The sequence below is a fragment of the Magallana gigas genome, chromosome 7, assembly GCF_963853765.1.
Source record: "Magallana gigas chromosome 7, xbMagGiga1.1, whole genome shotgun sequence".
Lineage (NCBI taxonomy): Eukaryota > Metazoa > Mollusca > Bivalvia > Ostreida > Ostreidae > Magallana > Magallana gigas.
The window spans coordinates 33,424,379-33,446,996 of NC_088859.1; the positions used below are offsets into that span (position 1 = coordinate 33,424,379).

A 22,618-nucleotide genomic window follows, 5' to 3' on the forward strand; every position below is an offset into this window, starting at 1 on the left:
AAAATTTTACTGCTTTTATATAGGAATAACGTGAATTCTACCGCGAACCGTACGCGCATAATTTTCGCGCATGTAACAATTTTTAATGTTACCCGTTGCTAAGTGTGTTGCTAACGCTGAGGGTAATAGAACGGATTATGAACTGCGTCTTAACCAATCAGATTTCAATATTTAACATGAAAGTATAACAAAAACTTTTGTTGGTCATATTTTGAAGGAAAAGTTATTTGATAGAACAAAAATCTTTTTCCTGATGAAAAGTAACAATTTGTTAGTTTGATATTACCTATGATTTCCAAAAAAGTAAGTTTCATAAAAAAAATGTCACAAAAGCATATTTTTACAGCAAAATAGAATTTTGAAATACGCAGCTGACATGTTTTAATAGTATTCATCGAGATCATGCAGCAGGTGACATTAAAACTGATAATGAATATCAATTAAAGACGTTTTTGTTCATTGAATTGTATAGGCTTGTTTTTAAAGGTAACTGAAAAAAAACACCAACAAAAAAGCAATAAAAGACATGAAACCCTGAATTCAAGAATTCTTTTCCATATCGGAATTTGTTCACAAACTTGTAAAAGCAATGGCACAATTCCATAGCATCAACAAAATTTGGTTTTCACCAAAATATAAACTCTAGAAATACATGTATCACAGGAATCAATCTGCTTCATCTCTCTCTTCAAGTAAAGTCCACTTTAAAGAAAGACTTCCAATCACAGCTAGAGTTTTGGCATCAGAGCCATGATGGTGTTTTCTTAAAGAAAACGGCTCAACAATGATCTAGAATCCTGCACACTACACGCTTGGGATTTAAATGGCCTTGCGCCATTTCCTGCTTAATTTGAGGTCATGTTTACATAAGCGACGAGCCAACAGCTGTCTTCTCTCGGTCACCTCCATGCACTCGCTGGCTTTGCTGCAAACTTCGCCTTGATAGCGGCGGCTTTCGCTTTGACATTGCTAGTAGAGGGCTTTGCTGATGTACCGGTAGTTTTCCCGGTAACTAAAAAATCAAAAAAATTATCATCTTTAAAAAAACAGATATATCTTGTTATGCACTATTATATGCACATTAAAATTCCCCAAACATAATATGATTCCAGCCCTGGCTTATTTTATGATGCCATGATAATTCATGAGATACTCGCTATGAACACACATGAAATGTTAGCTGGAAGATTCTCAGCAAGAGCTCTAACATTTTTGGGTGGAAAATAATCTTTAAGGCATATATATTTGAATGTACCAGACTTTATACCTTTTGTTAGTCATCTACAATCAAGGCTAAATAAAAAGAAAAAAATCATGACAACAAAATAAAATCAGATTAAAGAATATCACATCACAGACAGCACGGCAAAACCCCAAATTACTTACACCAGGACCGTATTAAACATACACTGAAATAATTGTAAATTTAAAGAAATTTATCTGAAAACATCACCCAGCAAAAACTGATAAAGTTCTTATCACACATTTTACATTTATTATAGAATACATGTAATGATGTATAAGTTTTCTGGGGATGAGTTGCTATCACAACCAGGCCTACCTGTTGCCCCAGCTGACACTGGTCGCTTGGCCTTGGTAGCCGCTAGTGACACCGGCTTGCTCAGAATAACACCAGGTCTGGACTTGCTTGTCTCTCTGTGAAATTAATCAAATTTATCTTCAAATTCTTAGAATTGATTTCATTTTTCTATTAATATAAACATGAATTATAACAAAACTGTATCAAATTTGAAGTGTTACTTTGATGTGCATGCGATATCAACTGTATAATATATAGTATTACATGTAATATTTTGTAGAATTTTCAAATTTTTGCGAAACATTGATTAGCAAACTTCACGTTTATGTTTAGGGGGATCTAACTTTTGACAAGCTCACCTGGCAGGGTTGGTTGCAGTTGTCTGTCCTTGGATTGGTTTCAATGCCCTAGATAAGAGAGATTGGAAGTGACGTCTCATTGGCTCACTGGAAGGGAAGAGCAGACAATCCAGTCAGGATGACCAACGATTGTGCCGAGTGTGTTAGCCACAGCAAGCTGCTCTTCCAATCAGTGTGCCCCATATGAAACAGATCGGTGATGTAGGCGAAATTATAAAACCACACAATCAAAACATATTAAAAGTCAGTGCTGTTAGCTTACAAACAGTCAATTTATGTGATAAGTGCCATTAACACACACTGTTCTCTTTATGTGAAAAAATTGAACATTTTCATAAAAAGTTAAAGAAGAAAATAGTAATTTTAAATGATGCATTAAATTGTACTAAAACAATACAAATTCCAGCATACTTAAGAATGAGAGTGTGCAATCAAGTACTGGTACATTGTACTCAATTTTTAAAAAAAAATTCTAATATTAAATACAGTCCTGTTTCTTCATACTGACCCATTTGTTTGGATATGGTATACATTTCTTACCTCATCAGTAGAGGCTGTGACATTACCTGAAGTCTATGGACTGGTTTGCGGTGTGACTAGAGCTGTGTCTGGGTACAGGGGTCTCGGCCGGGGCAGACTGGGGACGCAAGTTACCGCTCACTTCAGAGTCACTACGCACAGATAAGGACTAATCAATCGATACCTCTCAGAATATTCAGATATCAAACTTAATAACTGGCCTCAACATCAATACACATGAAAAAGCCAATTTTAAAGGTTTTACGTCACATGAATAAAATAAACATTGAATACTGTCATGAGGTTCAACATTGATTTTAAGGATACTTTGCTTTCCGCTTTCTTTCCATAGCCTTAAGAGTGGCTGAACTGATCCTTGGATGAGAGGTAGAGACACTAGCTCTAATAGAGTTCTGAAAATTTAAAGTACAAAAATTCATTACACTGGGCAATTTCAGATTGAAGTCATCATTATTCTTCAAAAGGGATTGAAAAAAAATCTTTCAGCACCACAAAAATCACTGTTTCTTTAAAATAAAGCTTTAACAACTCTAATACAAAAAGAAATTGTGAAATGGCCAACAAACTTCCATCAAAGATCTATCAATAAATGAACAATTTAAAAAATCTAAATATGGTATAACATACATATACTATACTACATAATAACTGAAGTTGGGGTTGAAGTTTCTGTGAATTGTTTAAATATCTTAGGTTAAAAACTGGCACTGGGGCCATAAAACTTAGACAAGCTCTGTTTCCATTGCAGACTCACTTTTCCACAAGGAATAAATAGTAGAAAAGTGAGACTAAGATCAAAAGTAAGCTTGTCAAAGTTTTATGGCCCTGGGCCAGGTCTATAAGGTTAAATTTGACATTTAACACCTTCTTGTAAGCTCTTACACTGTCTCTAAGCCTCTTCTCTTCCATCAGCTGTCTAGAGTGAGCTATAAGAGCCATTCTTTCATGAACAGGAATCTCAAAGAAAATCTCATGGATGTCCAGCAAAGCTGCCTGCAGCTGATGAATAGAAATCAAAAGGCTGTATTTAGCTCTTGATCTAAGATGCATAGATACATTCAAAGCAAGTTAGCGAAATAGATTATAGTATAAAAAACAAATTGATTTCTTAAAAGAACAATAACATGTAATAGCTATGAACTTTTTAGAAGCTTCAAAATCACAATAACGTAGATTGACATTAAAGTTTTGATACATGCTTTTAATTTACAAGAATGTGAACTCCTTGAATTTGACCCTACCTTGAACATTTGTTACCAGCTTAATTCTTTCTATACATTCCTATTATGAATGCCATTTATTTGTGTTTACCTGAGCTATGATCCTGTCAAGCAGATCCCTGTCTTGATGAGAGAAAACACCTCTCTTGATGGGGGTCTCTGTCTGAAAACTGTACGCAAACTGCTTGGTGTCCTGCAAAATTTGTATCAAGTGAAGTTCATAAACAGAAAGAGGTACGACAGATAACCCAAGGCCAACAAAATTGCTCTTTAAAACTCCAATTTTTTCCCTCAAAATTTATATTTTAAATTTTGAAGGAATACCCATAATAAATTCCCACTTTCTGCTGCTCGCTGGACACACGTAATCTATAGTTTACCTGTATAGTTCTGACAATTTCCTGGACTTTCTCTGTCTTTAGCAGTCTCCTGGTTAAGTAACCCTTGACATAGGCTGAAACTCGCTCAAAACAAGGCTGAAGGTCATCATCAAAGACCTGTGTAGATGTATAACAAGATTCTCTATTACATGGAGCAATATCACAAAGTGCAAAGTGTAATTTCAGTACCGGTACATAAACTAAAACATTGGGATTGGTGCGTTTTAATCTTATTTTAAAACAAAAATTTAAATATCCTGTATTTTTATAAAAAAAACAAAAAAAACAAAAGAAACAAACAAAACAAAATTGACACATTTAAGTAGAAATTCAAGTAGTTTGATATTTTTATATAAAAGAACCCTCCCCCCCCCTAAAAAAAATCAAATAATACAACTCACCCTATCTGGAATCCTGACTGGTTTACTGTGTCTGGATGAAGATGGCTGTTTTACAGGTGAATGGACGAGAGGTTTGAAGGATTTGGGTGAGGGGGTGGAATGATTGACAAACTGGAGGGACTGTTTGGGAGTGGCTCGGCTGAAGGTACTGATGTCTGAGTTGTTATCCCGGTCCTTGGGATTGAAGTAAAGACTTGGACTAGATATATAGGCATAATGCTTGGGGACTGTGTCATGGTATTTGTCTTTTCCTGTGGTATTTCCATGGTGACTTATATGGCTGATGTTGAAAGGCTTTGGGAAAAAAAAATCAAGAAAAAATATCAACAAATTTTTACTAGATTTCATTGTCACTCTGAACTACATTAAAAATTTAGTGTATTCTCCCTTTCAACTGAAAAGAGCACTTCAGACTTAAAGTATTCATCTAAATGATTGTATAAAATGTACCGGTATCAGGCTCTTTTAATTAATCAGATAAATACACTGAAGAATGTACTTGATTAGTAGACAATTATGTCATTAAAGTTTAAAGTTTTTTATGTGAACAACCATTTTCAGAGAAGAGTCTCCCTCAAATCTATATAGTAAACAAAATGTAACTTACTTGCTCCACAGGGTCTGAATTATAAACTGCGTTGTTTTCCGGTGAGTGCTGAAGGTTTGGTTGACTGAGCTGAGTGCTGTTGCTGAGGTAAGAAACATTGCTAAAGTCTTGCTTTTTTATATTATTCTGATAACTCGCAATATCATTCTGTAATTCCATTTGCTCTCTTCTTTGGATAACAAAAAGTTCCTCCAACTGCTGTCTCTGTTGTTCAATTAAAAATTTACGGATTTTGTCAAAATGTTCGGCTTGAATCTGTATCAGTTCTTCTTCAGACATACTTTCAAGGGACTGGAGACTTGAGGTAAAGGACTGAATAGCTGCTGTGATGTCAGCGGGGGTTCCCAAAGGGGGCATGTCTGAAGGCATCCCAGTATTCACTGGAGAAGCCTCTCTCTGGCTCTGAACCTGAGAGAGGTACTTCTGTATATGTTCTGCCTTACCCTCTTGTTCAGTTGAGGTATCTAATGATATATTTTGTGCACGTGGCTTTTCGTATCCATTTTTCACTTCTGCGTCCATGTTGAGTTTTCTTTGAGCAGAACGTGAGGCTGGTCCCTTGTTGTCTGTTCTACTGGTTACAAACTCGTGGGACTCGGCAGGTACAACTGCTGGTGACGCCTGGTGGACCGGCTTAGAGTTCAGCTGTGCTCTCTTTGCTTCTGCTTTGCTACGAATTCCCTGAGTCTGTACTCTGTAAATAGAATCTGCTGTGTTCGGTCTATGTTGTGATACTGATGGATGCTGGGATGAAAGATTTTCACTTGATGTCACACTGGGTTGCGCTTTGTCAGTTTTCATGCTTGTGTTTCTACTGCCTCCTAATACTTTTTGTGCGTTTGAAGCTTGACTCCCACTTCTTGAATCTGATACTGATGATTTGGTATTTCCAAAACCTGAATCTCGACTCTTGAGTAAATCTTGACTAGCTTTGAGTGTACTACATTGACTACTTTCGTCAGATCTCACACTTTCTTTCACACTGCCTTGAGTATCAACATGGGAAGACGAAGACACATTAGTCTGCACAAATCCCTCTGAAGTCCCAACCATGGATTTCCCTTTGAATTCATTTTCTTTGTCAGAGGTATTGTGTTCAAGTTCATTTCCATATCCATGAAATGGAAGACCTTTACTGAATATATCCTTGGGAGTCCCAGGAGAGGACTCGTCGGTTTCGGGACTCAGGGCCACTTTGCTCAACATAGACTCTGGTTCCTCGGAAATGTTCTCGCCACTGACCTGAGGCCCAGAGCCCAACCCCAGGTCATCCGAGTTTTTTGGCGCAATTTTGAGTTTCAATTTTTCCTGTGAATCGACAGTTTGCAGACCGTCCACTGTATCTACACTCACCCGCGGACTGTTCTGAGGAGTGATGTCCATTTTTCTCACAGAAATTCTACCTTCCAAAGACTGACTTGCACTGGTGCTTATCTCCGTCAAAAATGAAGAGAAATGAACTTTGCTTTTGGCTCCTTTTGGACTCATTCTCTTGTTCTGTTGTTGACCCCCTGATGCCGAGCCTCCGGAACTCATTATGGAGTTCGAAGCTGTACTCGTTTGAGTTCTATTTCCACCACTACTGGAACTGACCGGCTCAGAACTGACTGCACTAGAGTTATGTGAAGATGGATTCTGTGTATTTGATGTTAACGATTCATCTGCTGTGTTTTCAGATGCCTCTTGCTGAATGTTATACTGATTTAAGAATAACTGAGCTTGAACAGACCCAGGTTGTATTCCTGCTGATGCTAGAATCTGATCTGTAATTTGCTGTCGAATCTCAACAGTATCATGTCCTGATGACCCAGTAGAATTCATTGTACTCATGGTGTCCTGAATGTTTAAACACTGCGATAATTTGGCAAGCACATGACTTATCTGCTGTTGCCGTACTGAAGACAGAGGCATTCCTGCAAATTCCTGTGGCAGTGAATTGCAGTTCTCCAAAGATGTCAAATCTGACAGTGAATCAAGTCTTTCTTCCTTAGCATCTTCTTTAATTTGAGACGGTTTACTGTGTGGTACTGGGGTTTTGGGTTTCGCACCATGACTGCCCTTACTCTGTGATTTCTGCTGGGTATTCTGGGCCGTAGATTTTTCTGCATCTCTCTGTGATAGAGACTTCTTTTTCTTGGACTTTCCTACCAATGTTAAATTTGGAACACTTGTGGAACTAGATAATTTTGTCTTGGGAGACATTTTGCTCTTCTGCTCCTGAACTGATGGACTGCTGTCTGGTGACAAACCAGCAGAAGCCAGATCAGGATTAGAAACACTGTGCTGTGTTGATTTCAAGAGTCTCTTTCTTCTTCGAGAAGCAGTTTCCTCCACCTGTGACTGTGAAGAGATAGATGTTTCTGAGTCTGATTTGTCAATGTCCCTAAGGTCAGGCTGTGATATAGAATACTGTCCTGATAAACCAAGCCTGGCCCTCCTCAGCTGTTGCTTGTTCTTTGGAGAAGTTGGAGGTTTTGGAGTTGGCAAACCCTCAATCTTTGCAAAATTTGGAAGAGAGGACATTGAACTGGCTCTTTTCAGGTTACTCAGGGCTTTATTTTGGTTCTGGTTTTGAACCGGTTTTGGTATTTGGGACTGCTTGGATTTGCTGTTAGGCTGAGTTGTCTTTGCTGTCTTAGAATCACTTTTTTCCTTCACAGGTTCAGTTGTTTGTGGTTTCACACTGTTTGATGAAACTTTTTTCTTCACATTGTTCTCACTTAAGTTTGGTTTTGCCTCACTTTTCTGAGCTGACACAGTTTTTTCTTCCACCTTTTTGGAAACTTGTGATCTTGAAGTCTCTGGGCGCTCTCTCTTTGAATGGACACTTTTACTGGTAGTATCTGGCTGAGATGACCCACCGTCCTGCAGTCTAGACTTAGCTCCTGACCCTGTGTTCGTAGACTCGGGGGCTGAGTTTTTGAAGCTGGGTGCTGGAGAAGCTCTTACTGATGCAGCACTGTCGGAACCCACAGGGGAGGAGCATGTAGACTCAGACACTCCTCTGCTGGAGGCTCTTTTCTCCTGTAAACAAGTCAAAAACACGCAATTATATCATTGAATCTCACTCTGCAAACAATACAAAGAATTTAATCTTAACACATTACTACATGTATTACAACTACGAAACATAATTCTGTATTCATCTTAACACAAAAATAGAAATTGATATCTTCCTAGTTTTACTAATAAAAGGCAATGGAATAACTTAAATGCAGAATTTGAATTCAACACATTCAAATCAGTGACATCAGAAAAGCAAGTATATGTATTAAAAACAAGAGAGAACGGAAATGTGCTCAATTTTAAAGCTCAGAACCAGACTCCTAAAACTCAGTGATTGTTACAAGTGAAACAAAACATAAAAATTTAAAAACATATTAAACAAATTACAGAATCTTGATATTCATGAAATTGATTTTTATTTTGTAATTTTTTTAATTTTCCTAATCTATTTGTATGAAGTGTGAGATAATTTTTAACAGAAATAACAGCAAACCATATTTTTCCAACTATTTGAATGAAGGAAAGAGTTAAAGCATACCTGAGTATGTGTTCACTTATGTTTAATACTTATATACATGTACACACTCACACATATGTATACATCTTTACTTGGAATACAAATTCAAACAGGTTTAAAAGATAGTGTGTATATAGAACTTCAATCAAATCTGAAATACAGTGCAATGAACACATCAACAACACAAAGAACTCGGCTATCAGGGTTTCACTCTCAATCCAAAGGGACGGGTGTTAGCACTGGACATTGATTGGGATCAAGTGGACTGCTAGTACAAGCTCTACAGTGATCCAGATGATACGAAAACTCCCCTCACCAACGCATAATTTTGTGTATGTCAGAATATCATAGGACATAAAAAATTCCTTCAGTAACAATTTGATGATTTTTTTTTATTTTTTCATAAAATGATCTGTGTCCAACTAATACAACCAATTTTTTAAAAATAAATTACTCACTTTTTAAAAAAATAAATGAAAATGTAATCACTTAAGCTTTTTTAAGAAACAAGTGTTTTGTGAAATAAATCTACAGGAAAACTACTGTATTAAATGAATCTTTAATATACATGTACAATAACTCTTTAAAATTCTATCTAACATACACAAAGTTTTTTATGGAAAAAAACACCCAGAAATATGATTATCAGAGTATAAAGTCTCAAGAGTGACGAAAAATAAAAATTTCTCATCCACCTACAAGGAGTCGGGATATGTTAGCTGTCCGCGGCAATCGAGAGCGGCATTTTAAGGAAAATTCCTTCTGCAAAGTACATTTGCATGGAGGTTTAATGAAGGATGTTGGTTATGGATGAAATGGACGATGAATGAAGCAGACTAGGTAGGATACAAAAAATTTCAAATCGGCAAATTACGACCAAGGTAATGATCGAATACTTCACTGTTAACAGGGATAAAAGGGACTCTTTGCAAAGCACACAGAATCAAATTTCAGGTAAGATTATGGTTGTTGGGAAAAAATATAAAAGTTTAGCGGGCTTTATTGAATTTCTAAATGATACATTAAATTCAAGTTCTTTTACTTCTGCAGAGACATTAATTTAAAGAGATTTTGTACTAAATTTGAATATTAATAAGAGAAAAAAAATCTACATATCGTTTCAGTAAAAACAAGAAACTAGAATTTGTTAATGACTATGGTTTTTTAAATTGATATGAACAAATTTAGAGCACCTCCCCCATAGCATTACACATCTTCCCTAAAACCAGGGCTAATGATCAAATGTTATTACAACCTTAACGTAACCATGATTGTTATGGATGAAAAAATGATCAAAATGAAATACATATCTACATTACATTGGGTAATATATGATAACAAATCAAATTCAAAAAAAGTGTTCCAAAAGATTTTATTAATCAATAGCTAAATTCAGTGTAAATTCAATGTTTAAAACAAAAAGGTGAAAATGCCTTGAGCTGTTTATCTATTATACTATATAGTATTATTATAGTTTAATACATGTATAACATGTGTATAAAGTTAACAAGATATGGATACTTAAAACTTCTACATTTATTCTTTGGAAATCCCTGAGCACATAAGGGGACATAACTGATGATTTCCTAAGTAGACAATACCCACCTCTACCTCCGACACAATGGACTGTACTTTGGCCACCAACTGTTCTCGCTGCATTGTTCTCCTGCGTGTCTCGCGCTGAACGGCCTGCCGACGATAACCAGCCATTTCTTCTTTTCTTTTCTGTGTCATCTATAATGAATTCATAATTACTTACTGGTAGCCATTGAATAGATAATTGAGAAAAATTTATCTGTCATGATTTAACTTGCATAGATACCATATTTAAACTTTATCTGTTCACCTATATTGCACAGCACTGTAATAGTGACCCCCCCCCCAAAAAAAAAAAACCCAAGATAGAAATGCAGATTTAATTTTCATAGTGGCTTTTTAAATTAATTTACATGCAAGCTTAAACCACATAAACCTACCTAGTTATTTAATTCAAATAGGTCATCTACTTGATTCTTGTAAATCAATTTGATTCAGATTTATAATGCACTCCCTAAAGCATTTTTGCCTGATTCGACTTCTCATTAGCTTTTGCATGCAAGTCCAAATATCCTAGCCAGACCAAAACTTATTAGAGATTAGAAAGTTTCAATGTAACAGAGTTAAGCGTGTTGTTTTTGTTTACCACAGGTGGTAGGATGGGGACGCCGTTGAAGGTGATGGCGGACGTGAACTTGTTGTCCAGACAGAGTGAGTGGTTGACCTCCGCTTTGTCCAGGGAGTGGTTCCTCGTCTCAAAGTACTCCAGCAGGTCCCCCATCATGGGCGGTAATGCTGCCTGGAAGATGTAACAAACACATATACCACAAGCATTGTTTACATCCTATCAAATTTTACATGCATCATAACACGTTTGATCATATTATATATACCAAACTCTTCAACAAATCTTTTGAAAATTTCTATCTGAAAAAAATCTAACTATTAATGGGAAGACAAATATTTGAAAATTTCTACTGATATATGAAAATCATAACTGTTGATTTAGAGAAAATTGAGTGCAAAGGCAACACAAAAATACTTTAGTCAGCTTATGATAAATTGTAGCTAATTGACAGTAGTCTTTAGTCACTTTATGATAAATTGTAGCTAATTGACAGTAGTCTTTAGTCAGCTTATGATAAATTGTAGCTAATTGACAATAGTCTTTAGTCAGCTTATGATAAATTGTAGCTAATTGACAGTAGTGTTATTAAACCAGAAGTCCTCTAGAAAATATCTTTATTTCTCTAATGTTCTATGTAATTTGTTCTGATTAAAACAATGAATAGTATGACATTGATATCAAATTCTTTAAGAAAAATTAATATATTTTAATAAGGATTAAATAAAGATTAAATAAAGATTAAATATAGAGTCTTTACACATTCCAACACAGGTACATCTTACCATAATTATTTCAATATAGGTATATCCCTAATACAAAATAAATCCACCAGTGAGAGAAATTAGTAAATTCCAACACACAAACACAGTATTTGTGAACACCATCACCCTAAGTCACAAAGTTGTTGTTTATCATTGCTCATTAAAAACAGATCAACCCCCTCAAACAAACATCATGAGGAAGCAATGTTTAGAAATCACTCAATACACATTGCCAAATCTAAGATGACCTCATTTGGATACAGGTAAACATTTCACAGGTATTAGAGTTACCTAATAACACATAAATTAACAAACTCAGATCCCTCTTAATCTCCATTAATCCAACTGGAATCTGAAATGTTATGTTGAAGTGTAACAACCTAGCTGAGACGACTTCATATTTTTAAAGAAAAAAACAGAGAGAGATATCTAAACAGCTTTTCAGGTTGACAATAGTGGCATTTTGCCAGCACTCAAATTCTATGCATGTCGGGTTTGTTTTTCCAATCAAATACATGTTATTATAAATACCTGTATATCTAAGAGACATATTAATTTTCTAGAATTATGGATGAACTTTTCTCAAATGGTGAAGGCTATTACAAACCTTTAAAACCTTATTCCTCTGCTTTATTATTTTCCTTGTAAACTTTTAATATACACCATAGTCTATATTCGAGGATCAATATTTCAACATGTATGCTTACTTAGCTCATTCTTTTCCTTTATAAAAAATTTAAATCCCCAAAGCAAAAAATCTACAGAAATGGTCTATTTATTTCAATGTAATGCTTGAATTAATTTTACTACTTTATTGATCAAATTGTGAGTGTATCTTTTGGTCATTATAGACAAGACACATGAATTGTTCATAATATCACTTTAACTTTAATCCATTATTTTTCAAATATTAATAATAACGTTGCAATATATTTGGATGCCATTGTTTTATCAAATGTCAATGTGACAATTCATTAATACTGGTATATTAAAAAAGATTGAATGATTTTTATCACCAAAATCAAAGAATTAAAGCATGTCTACAGATCAGCACTTAATTAATAATGATCTTGGAATTCCAGATGAAACAAGAGGCCCATGGGCCACATCGCTCACCTGAGGAACAATAGGTATGATAAAATCAGCTTAATGGAGTCATAATACAAACTATCTGGACAATGTACAATAATACATGTAGATCCTGTATAAATAAAATCCATTTTCCCCTGGACATTCTTATGTTTATAATCATTAGTCCCTTTTCTAACAGGATGATTTTATAGTCATATCATATGTTGAGTATTGCAGTTCTCAAAAAGATCCTTAACAATAGTTTATATATGGGATATAAACGTACATCAAACTCTGAACCTTCTCGTGAGGCCTAAGAATTGTCCTGGGGCCAAAGTCTTAACAATTGTAAAGAATCATCTAGCTGATTAGTTTCTGAGAAGATTTTTAAAGATCTACCCTATATATTCCTTTGTTAAACTTTGACCCCCCTCCCCCATTGTGGCCCCACCCTACCCCTGGGGATCATGATTTTCACAACCTTGAATCTACACTACCTGAGGATGCTTTCACACAAGTTTCAGCTTTCCTAGCTGATTAGTTTCTGAGAAGTAGATTTTTAATGGTTTACTATGTTTATTCCTATGTAAAACATCGACCTCCCATTGTGGCCCAAACCTACCCCCAGGGGTCATGATTTTCACAACCTTGAATCTACACTACCTGAGGATGCTTCCACACAAGTTTCAGCTTTCCTGGCTGAGAAAAAAAGATTTTTAAAGATTTACTTTATATAATCATATGTTAAACTTCGACCCCCCATTGTAGCCCCAACCTACCCCCAGGGGTTATTATTTTCACAACCTTGAATTTACACTACCTGAGGATGCATCCACACAAGTGTCAGCTTTCCTGGCTGAATAGTTTCTGAGAAAAAGATTTTTAAAGATTTACTCTTTATATTCCTATGTAAAACTTCGATCCCCCATTGTGGCCCCACTCTACCCCGGGGGTCATGATTCTCACAACTTTCAATCTACACTACCTGAGGATGCTTCCACACAAGTGTCAGCTTTCCTGGCCGATTAGTTTCTGAGAAGAAGATTTTTAAAGATTTACTTTATATATTCATATGTTAAACTTCGACCCCCCATCGTGGCCCTACCCCCGGGGGTCATGATTTTTTCAACTTTGAATTTACATTACCTGAGCATACTTCCACACAAGTGTCAGCTTTTTCTGACCGATTAGTTTCTGAGAAGAAGATTTTTAAAGATTTACTGTATATATTCCTATGTAAAACTTCGATCTCCCATTGTGGCCCCACCCTACCCCCGGGGGTCATGATTTTCACAACTATGAATGTACATTACCTGATGATGCTTTCACACAAGTTTCAGCTTTCATGTCTGATTAGTTTCTGAGAAGAAGATTTTTAAAGATTTACTCTATATATTTATTTGTTAAACTTGAACCCCCCCCCCCCTCCATTGTGGCCCCACCCTCAGGTGAGCTTTAAAGGTTAAGTTTACAATACAATAATTGTTAAAGTTGGTTTCTGGAAGAACAGACTTTGAAAATTTTCTTAATAAATATTGACAATTTTTTTACTTTTTTAATCTTTAGTTTTTAAGATCTGTGTACAAACATAGAATTGTGAGCAAATCTCAGTATCTTGCTTATAAATCGAAGCGTAACACTCAAATATGGTTAGTAAATAGAAATTGTAAACAATTAAACACAAGAAACATGCACTATAACAAATGAAGAACACAATTTATTTTTTCGAAATGAATCATATATATATATATACCTACATATTTCCGTCAGCGATATCAAACTCTATTTAAACTGAATAAACTCGAGAAAATGCCGAGCGACTCAACAAAACCTATTGCATTGTAATCTACCATTACGCAAAAGATAATGCCGAATTACCGATAGAATGAATTGTATTTCAGTACTTTTTTGATACATCAGATTTTGCTTAATTTGCGCAGGTAAACAGTTAACTGTTTGATTTACCGAAGTATCTGTTTGATTTGATACGTAAAAATCACGAAATACAGACGATAGTCTCCAAGTTACAAAGCATAAATAATGAAAACGAAACGAAAATCAGAACAAGCTAACACCAACGTCATGTGTGAAAACTGTCAACGCATTGAAATATTTAGCCTCAATTTACTTCACAAAATCGGCACCAATATATTTTGCATGTTTCAAAAATTTCCCTTCATACGCGAACTGTTGCATAACAAGCAAATTCATCATAGTCAGGTCGACCCTTTTTCGTATAATGTCATAGCTGCTTTAAACAAAGAGCCTCGTTTTAGAAGTATGGAATACGAGTCTTGGTAAAATGGGTATGCAAACCCGGGCCGTGGCAAAATAAAAGCCGGGGCAGATCGGCAATCGTCAATTCCAAATACGCATTATTTTGCGGCATATTTACAGCGAATACAAATATTACTGTTCCATCAAATATCCTGAAATTTTAATGAGATTGGCAGATTAATAACTGCCAATCTTTTGTTTTGCCCAGGCCAAGTCTTGCCTACCCATTTTACCGGATGCCGAACGCGAAGCTGAAACACGCCTTTCCTTTATAATTAATTTCGTAATAACTCAGATTTGAAACAGAATTAGACCTTAATTTTTGCAATTTATATTTTCCTTCCCATAAGGATAATTTATGCTAAACTACGTTGAATTGAAATCAGTAGTTCTTGAGAAGAAGATTTTTAAAAATGCACCCCCCTTTTTCTACAGTTTCAAGGTTTTCTCCGCTTTGAATACAGATCGGACTTTTATTTCTGCAATTTATATTCGCCATCCCTTAAGGATGCTTTGTGCCAAATTTGGTTGAAATTGGATAAGCGGTTTTAGAGAAGAAGTTCAAAATGTAAAAAGTTTACAGACGGACGGACGGACGGACGGACGGACGGACAGACAGACAGACGGACAGACGGACGACGGACAAAATGTGATCAGAATAGCTCACTTGAGCTTTCAGCTCAGGTGAGCTAAAAAGAGCTTATGAAATATATATGATCACAAAAACATGGCTAAACTTGACAATTATTTATTTTACTAAGGCATTAACAGTGACTTGAAAAAGGGAAAACTTCTATTTTACATACATTAATAAACTATTTTTCATACATTGATAAAGAAGCAATATTAGTCAAATTTATACTCGATTGTAACATAGCCCTTTCCTGGACACCTGAGAGCAGAAGAAAGAGAAAACCCAAAACTGTCGAAGAAAGTGGATGGAGATCCTGTGCTGAGGCAAGGATTGCGGCTGCGGACAGAGGTGGATGGATATGTTCAGTTGGCGCCTTATGTGCCAGAAGGCAAGAAGAGGAAAGGTAACAGGTAGGTAATTATAACCCCCCCCCCCCCATACACATGTGTATTCCAAAACTAATAGGAATCACTTGTTTTTCATTCATACAAATTTTGTTATTTGGCATGCAATATGTGAATACTTGTATCTATCAAAGTAAAAGCTTATAGATTCACTGTGTTAATTTTGCCAAAAGGTCAGCAAAATTGACTCTGAATAAGCTTGCACACTAATCATGCCTGAAAATTATAAAATATTTTTAACAACACTTTTATTTCTAATAAATTGTCATTCCTAATACCTGTTTAAAAAGGAATTTTTAATTTGTAATACAATGTATATGTGTAATTTGACACAGGATATGCTTAAAAAGTACTTCAATGTGATATAACCTTGACCTTTATGAATGCCAGACTTTGCTATAATCGACCTTTAATGTTTGCAAAGCTCTAACTGTATCAAGTATGAGTGGTGTAACTCATATCAGTTTTGTATCACCAGTGTCTTTAGATTATCGTAATATCTCAGGTATAGAATCTTATCTCAAAGGTATTTCAAGCATCAATACATCACAGTGTGCATTTTGTGCATGCATCACCATTAAGTAACCAAAACAGAAGTTGTAAGGTTTCTTATTAAATGTTATTTCTTTTTCATTAACATAGAGACCATATTAAACACACACACACACAAAATAAGACTAGTATTTTCATCCTTGATAATTTAAAAAAAATTAAAACCCCAACAATATTTCTCTTGAATAGTTATATACTCATTCCGTCTTACCATTTTAAGAACTCTTTCTCGGATCCTTTGAAACTGATCTGTATCTTGACTGCCGTTTACAGACATATGATCAAGTCCCATATTTTGGGTCGTCATTTACACAAAAATCACCTTGTAATTGATTTAGAATTCTCTTATATCAACCAAGACACAAATTGGTCCATTGAAGTTGCAAAAACTCTCAATATGGCCCAAAACTTCCCCATTTCAAATATGAGACTGGTTTCGTATGCCTATTTGGTGGCAATAATTTGCAACTACAGCACACAATGCAGATCTGTGACCAGTATGAGAAAGTAATCTGACACAATGGCTAGCTTTAATACCTATTATTTCCAAAAACAACTCTTGTTCCAAAACGATGCTTACCTCATTGGGAAACAAAAGAACTTTGAGATTTAAACTAAGTTTTTTTCAGAAGTAAGCAGGCATAGCATTTAGGACTAGTACTACGGATTGTTATTTTATTTTTTTGGTTCCAAAGCCAGAGAATACTGGACAAAGCTGATCGTCTGGCCAATCCTTTGTTAATCCAATTACAGAAGCATTATCAAACGAGTATTGACCAGGCAGTTTATGTATTTACACTTTGGACCATTTTTTTTCTCTCAAAGAGATAACATATATAACTAGATGAGAACAGTAGGGTACAAAGGTACACTGGATTATACCGGTACTCGATCATCTGACATAAATACGCTGCTACCCCAAAATCTCAAAAGACTACCTACATGACAAATTTTCAATATTATAAAATACAATATCCAGAACTTTCAAGAAAAGGGATTGGGGCTTTTTGATAAAAAAAAAAAATTGATATGATTGTCAAACACCAATATCATTGTGAATATAATGCAAAAAAAAAATATAAATCAATATATTTCATATGTCAAATAAGTAATGCCTTCAATACTTAAAATTTGATTTTACTTATTCTAATATTTTCTGTGTATTACCAGTACATGTTAGTCTTTCTGCTCAAATTATCAAATTATGAGTTTTCTTAAATTAATTTCGCTTTTAGAAATAGAAATTGAAAGTGTTGAAAATGGGCGGATATAGACTTGCACAGGTCTTTATGTTTTGGGGTTTTTTTAATTTCTTTAGTATCATTTTGACGAAATTTCGCTGTTTCATATCTAGAAAATTGAATTTTTTTGCTTGATCTCTACCATACTGTGATCAAATAGAGGTTTGACTTTATATGTTTAGCATCAATAACAGTGATAAAAGAGAATACTGATTATTAAACATAAAGTCTGGGCTGAGCTAGCCTTTATATGGCTGATATTACAAATCTAAATTTGCTTTCCATAAATCACTTATACCCCGGTACATGACTCTAAAACACTAAAGATTGATTAAAAAATCAAATTAACTTCCCATAAGAATAAGAAACTAATTGCGCAACTTGTAGTATCTCGATCCAAGACTGGAATAAACTAATATAGCTCTGTAGGACCTTGTTAATTATGTAAGTCGGCTCATGCGTAAAAGAAATAGGCCAATGTATTAAATCATGGTAATTAAGTTCAATCAATATCATCCAGGTCAATATGACAGCAGTTACATACTCTGTGCATTAATGTGTCTGGTGAAAATAAAATACTTAATAGCAGTATCGCTGTACATCACGAATCCCACTTGCATGTAACCTGCAATTATTAGTTTTATGTCTTTTCAGCATCCCGGGTATACACCCATTAATGGCCTATTTTTACCCCAACACGATTCCTTTTAATTGTTTCAGTTAACATTAGGGAACTCCAAAGTTACTTCAAGCAAAATAACACAGTAAACTTGCAAACCTCTGGTGTTTCCTTGTCCATGCCTAAATCAATTCAAATCTTATACACATGTATTTGCAACTCTCTTCATGCATAAATATCAGTTAACAACTTTAATCCATGTTATATATTATATATAATTTTATTTTAGCTGGATATGCTTTGCTAACAAATTTCCATTCAAGATCATACATAGGAGTACTCATAGAATAAAATTACTGTACAAACTATAGCGCGGTACATGTATGTTTATGTCTGCATAAGAATCAGATGCGGAGTGATGATTTTAATTATTTTGCTTATTCATCCATGTTCCTACCGTTGACTTCCCTCAGATTCGTGTGATGTACCACTACAAAGGCGGAAGCATTGCGGCTCTGTCAATATCCTTCAATCTGCCATCATCTTCAGCTGGCACCTAACTTTCATTATTAATTCATTCATGAACTCTATAATAGATACAAAGAGTACACAATGTAAAGATTTGCAGTCACGTTTCAGATAAAGTGCGTACATGTAAACTTAACTTTGAATTCTTCCAATGTCAATTAGAGTTGATTAATCTAAAGTTATATACAATCAATCATTCAATATTGATTCTGGAATAAACACCAAAGGAAAAAAAGTATTCCATTTACAACAAATCTGACATGGATATATGTGTATATAACTTATGTGTAAGTTAACAAAGTTTAGGAGTAACTGCTGTTTTGAAAAAAAAATCTAAACATACACCATGTACAGCTTGCTCCACTTATATTGAAATCGCTTATTTTGAAATAGAAATAAATCCCCAGTTTTTGCCTCTCATTTTCTTTGCATTTATTGAACGGATATAATGAAATCGGCTATTTTGAAATATCGCTTATATTGAAGCCACTGATCAGTCCCTATAGGGGATATATAGTTATTTTTATAATGGTTATATTGAAGTACTCCCTGGCGGCTGTCGTCATGGTTGGTGACAGTAATTATGCCAGACTGACCGGTTGATATACAAAGGTGTGAATTGATAAGTTCTCATCATGTGTTTTTATACTTCTTTTAAAAAGTAAAATTTTTTCACTGTTGAATTTTTTGTTTTTACGCATAAGGATGTATTGAGGCTAGACGTAATATGGAAACTCCAAAGAAAAAAAACCCCTTATCTTCGGACACTAAATACGAACTAGTTATGGCTATTGATAAATGACAAAGCCTGAATACGAAATAGCAAAGGATTTTGAGATTATCGCGAGTACACTTACGATGATATACAAGCAGTGTACAGCAGTATTTGAAGCGTTTGAGTCTGGTGATTTTTCTCTAAAAGGTAAAAGAATGCGATCGGAGATTATGATGAGGTTTAAGATAGTAACAAAATGAAACTTTAAAAACTTACGGATATAATTTTAATCAAACTTTCAAGGACTAATACCCATGTAATCTGATCACTGTAAAAGATAAATGATGACCAAATAATTTGTTCAGGTTTGTTTTTCTATGCTTACATTGGGATTGAGCTTTCAGAAAAATGGCGGCTTCACGTCAGTCAATTTCGCTTATATTGAAATACGGATATATTGAAATAATTTGCATGGTCCCCTGAATTTCAGTACATCCGGAGTAGGCTGTACATATATACTGTACCCTTATTTTTAACATTAATTAACCCTTCCATGTTTGATTTTACTTTTTGCAGCTAAAAAATTTAATATGTATGAAAATACACAAACTTCTTATTATGAATAATATTATATCAGCACTCACATGGATTGTCGATTCTTTATAACTACATATCGGTATATGCAATAAGACAGATCATTATATAATTATTGTATGTATGAAACTTAAATACTTCATTAATATTCATGTATTTTATCATATATATGCAGTGTTCATGTAAAAAAATAAAATTTTTAAATGTATAAATTTTATCCTTATCCCTTTGAGGGTTGTGTAAACATAGAATCAATTTTGGACAGCCTGCAAAAAATAAAGGGCTACTTAAAACATTGAAATACAATGTACATGTACATACATGTAATATCAAAGTTACACACTTTGGAAACCTGCAATATATGCATATTTTAATAGTTAATAAATGAGCATATGCCATGGGGTAGACAGACACCTCGGCCAAACGACACCTCGGTCCTGACAGTTCAGCCCAAAATTATTTACACGTCTGCCCATATAACAGACGCATCGGCAAAATGAAAATTTTCGGTTGTAATATATATGTATACGATATGTCTATGTATGCAATAAAATTTTTCAATATTTTACAGAGGTGTCTTATATCTTTGGCCGATCCTTCATGGCTAAGGAGTCATTGGGTCTTCATGTAGATGTACATGTACGTGGGCCCAGGTGTCATTGCAGCGAGGTGTCGTTGGGCTGACCTGTCTGACATTCTGCCATGGTGCCAGAGAGATCATGTAAATAATATATTTACATATATGCAGGTACATGTTGACCTGCATCGTTAACCATATGCTTAAACTCTGTCTACAATATTTTGTTAAGATCTTGCTGATTGATAATAAATGAATAGTAACTCTTTGGGGACTATGAGGACATGACTCTGGCACCTGGTTTCAGGAAAGGGTCATGTACATGTGTATGTGCTTAGTCAAACGGGAGGACAACCAATGCCTCTTTAAAACATCCCCTGAAAATTTTACGGTGAAAAGTGAGACGGATGCTAAAGTTCTCAAACTCATGCAAAAGTAGGCCTACAAAATTATCTAAAAATGCAGAATCACGGCAGATTTAATATTACCCATTGTCAAAGCACAATATTCCACTATTATTCTATGTAATTTCAATACTTACATGCTAGAATTGTCTGTATAATAGCACGATTTTCAAACACCTACGTTGGTTAATTAACATACAAAGAAATGAATCTTGAGATCATCAGTAACAAAGTCTGTCTGCTTTTGCAAGTCTACACATGTATATTTTACACACGTGGCTATCAAATTCTGATATAATTTGTTTTTATTCATGTCATTCATTCTTTCATATGATATCAAAATCGTATTATGAATAAAGAAAAGGGCGATTGTCTTTGCATACCTTTCAGAACATATAATCATCCCTAGATAGACGGGAATAGCGCCATTTATCAACAAACCGTCGTGTTTTGGTTGATTCCAAATTTGACAGAAAGAGGACCAGCGATTGGATGAAAGTTTCAAGAACCAGCTAATCAAAACAAAGGATTGATTTTGAGTCATTTTCAGTCACATGATGTAAACATGGTGCTTGTTTATCATCGTGACAATTAATCATGTAAACAGAGCTATTGTAAGTACACGATGCATTTTTTCATTATATGTAATATTTTTTTACGAAGTCGCATAACAACATCCGAGATTTCTCCTACTCTAACGTTAACCTCCGCACATGTCATAATGCGAAATCGCTTGCATATCTTTGCTGAAAAAAAAATCAGATTTTAGGTTCTTCTGTATAAGAAGATTTCAGATACGTGTACATGTATACACTTACCATTAAAGGTACTAAATAGTAAGTACCATGGTGATGTACATAAGTCTCTGATTTTAAATACAGTTGCATTTTAATATCCTGAGTTTTGATATCTCAAATACACCGCATACGGTATCAGGAGAAAACGTACCCAAGAGAAAACGTACCCAGGAGAAAACGTACCCAATCTCTAGGGTACGTTTTCTCCAGAAGAAAACGTACCCGGGTACGTTTTCTCCAAGAGAAAACGTACCCTATGAAAATCATAATTATACTACTTATACTCTGTCCCGAGTTTTTGCTTCCACCACTTTTTGCATGATATTTCAATAAGAGTAATTACCTTTGTGCTCAAACTACGTTCATCCACTAATATAAAAAAAGTCCAGATTATCTGTTTTGAAACGCCCCCTCTACCGCTTCAGGTTTCAATACACATCCCGAAATTGAAAGTCTACGGAGATTTTGCATTGCAACAGCCATTAATAAGCCCGGATGATAACGTTAAAAAATTGCGCGATGTATTCCGAGTGTATTCCGAATGGAGAAAAGATGTAAACATTCCCCATTATAAATCTCCGTAAGGAATCTGTTTTCGTTCCTGTGAATTTTTCTGAGTGGAAAGGGATAATTGTTCAGTGAAGATATCTTCGATAAATTCCCTTTAAACGATTTCAACTGTATTTCTTTCACAGGCATGTGTAATTTTA

General features: G+C 34.9%; 3 protein-coding genes across 11 annotated transcripts in view; 1 reads left to right on the forward strand and 2 right to left on the reverse strand.

The window, feature by feature from the left end:
* Window positions 1-7,868, reverse strand: part of LOC105334961 (protein TBATA) — a 51,539-nt gene extending 43,671 nt beyond the window's left edge. Inside the window, exon 1 of the mRNA XM_066066446.1 lies at window positions 7,862-7,868. The gene's annotated coding sequence lies outside the window, so the exon portion shown is untranslated. The remainder of the gene's footprint in view (window positions 1-7,861) is intronic.
* Window positions 1-21,600, reverse strand: LOC105334963 (serine-rich adhesin for platelets). Of its 9 annotated transcripts, none has more exons than XM_034457971.2 (16): window positions 21,495-21,600; window positions 18,751-18,880; window positions 18,453-18,475; window positions 10,753-10,905; window positions 10,176-10,304; window positions 9,270-9,332; window positions 5,048-8,071; window positions 4,441-4,734; window positions 4,040-4,156; window positions 3,751-3,852; window positions 3,322-3,438; window positions 2,746-2,831; window positions 2,466-2,570; window positions 1,900-1,986; window positions 1,562-1,656; window positions 1-1,012 (listed from the first exon to the last, which is right to left on the reverse strand). In XM_034457971.2, the coding sequence occupies exons 3-16, from the start codon at window positions 18,471-18,473 to the stop codon at window positions 900-902; spliced, it is 4,506 nt and encodes a 1,501-aa protein (XP_034313862.2). In that variant the 5' UTR covers window positions 18,474-18,475; window positions 18,751-18,880; window positions 21,495-21,600; the 3' UTR covers window positions 1-899. The 9 variants fall into 9 exon arrangements, with proteins under 9 accessions (XP_034313862.2, XP_034313863.2, XP_034313860.2 ...); XM_034457972.2 differs by lacking the exon at window positions 21,495-21,600 and adding an exon at window positions 21,249-21,384; XM_034457975.2 differs by lacking the exon at window positions 18,453-18,475 and having other exon boundaries at window positions 2-1,012.
* The window catches only part of LOC105334967 (folliculin), an 8,244-nt gene continuing 7,199 nt past the window's right edge, over window positions 21,574-22,618 (forward strand). Inside the window, exon 1 of the mRNA XM_066066444.1 lies at window positions 21,574-21,725. The gene's annotated coding sequence lies outside the window, so the exon portion shown is untranslated. The remainder of the gene's footprint in view (window positions 21,726-22,618) is intronic.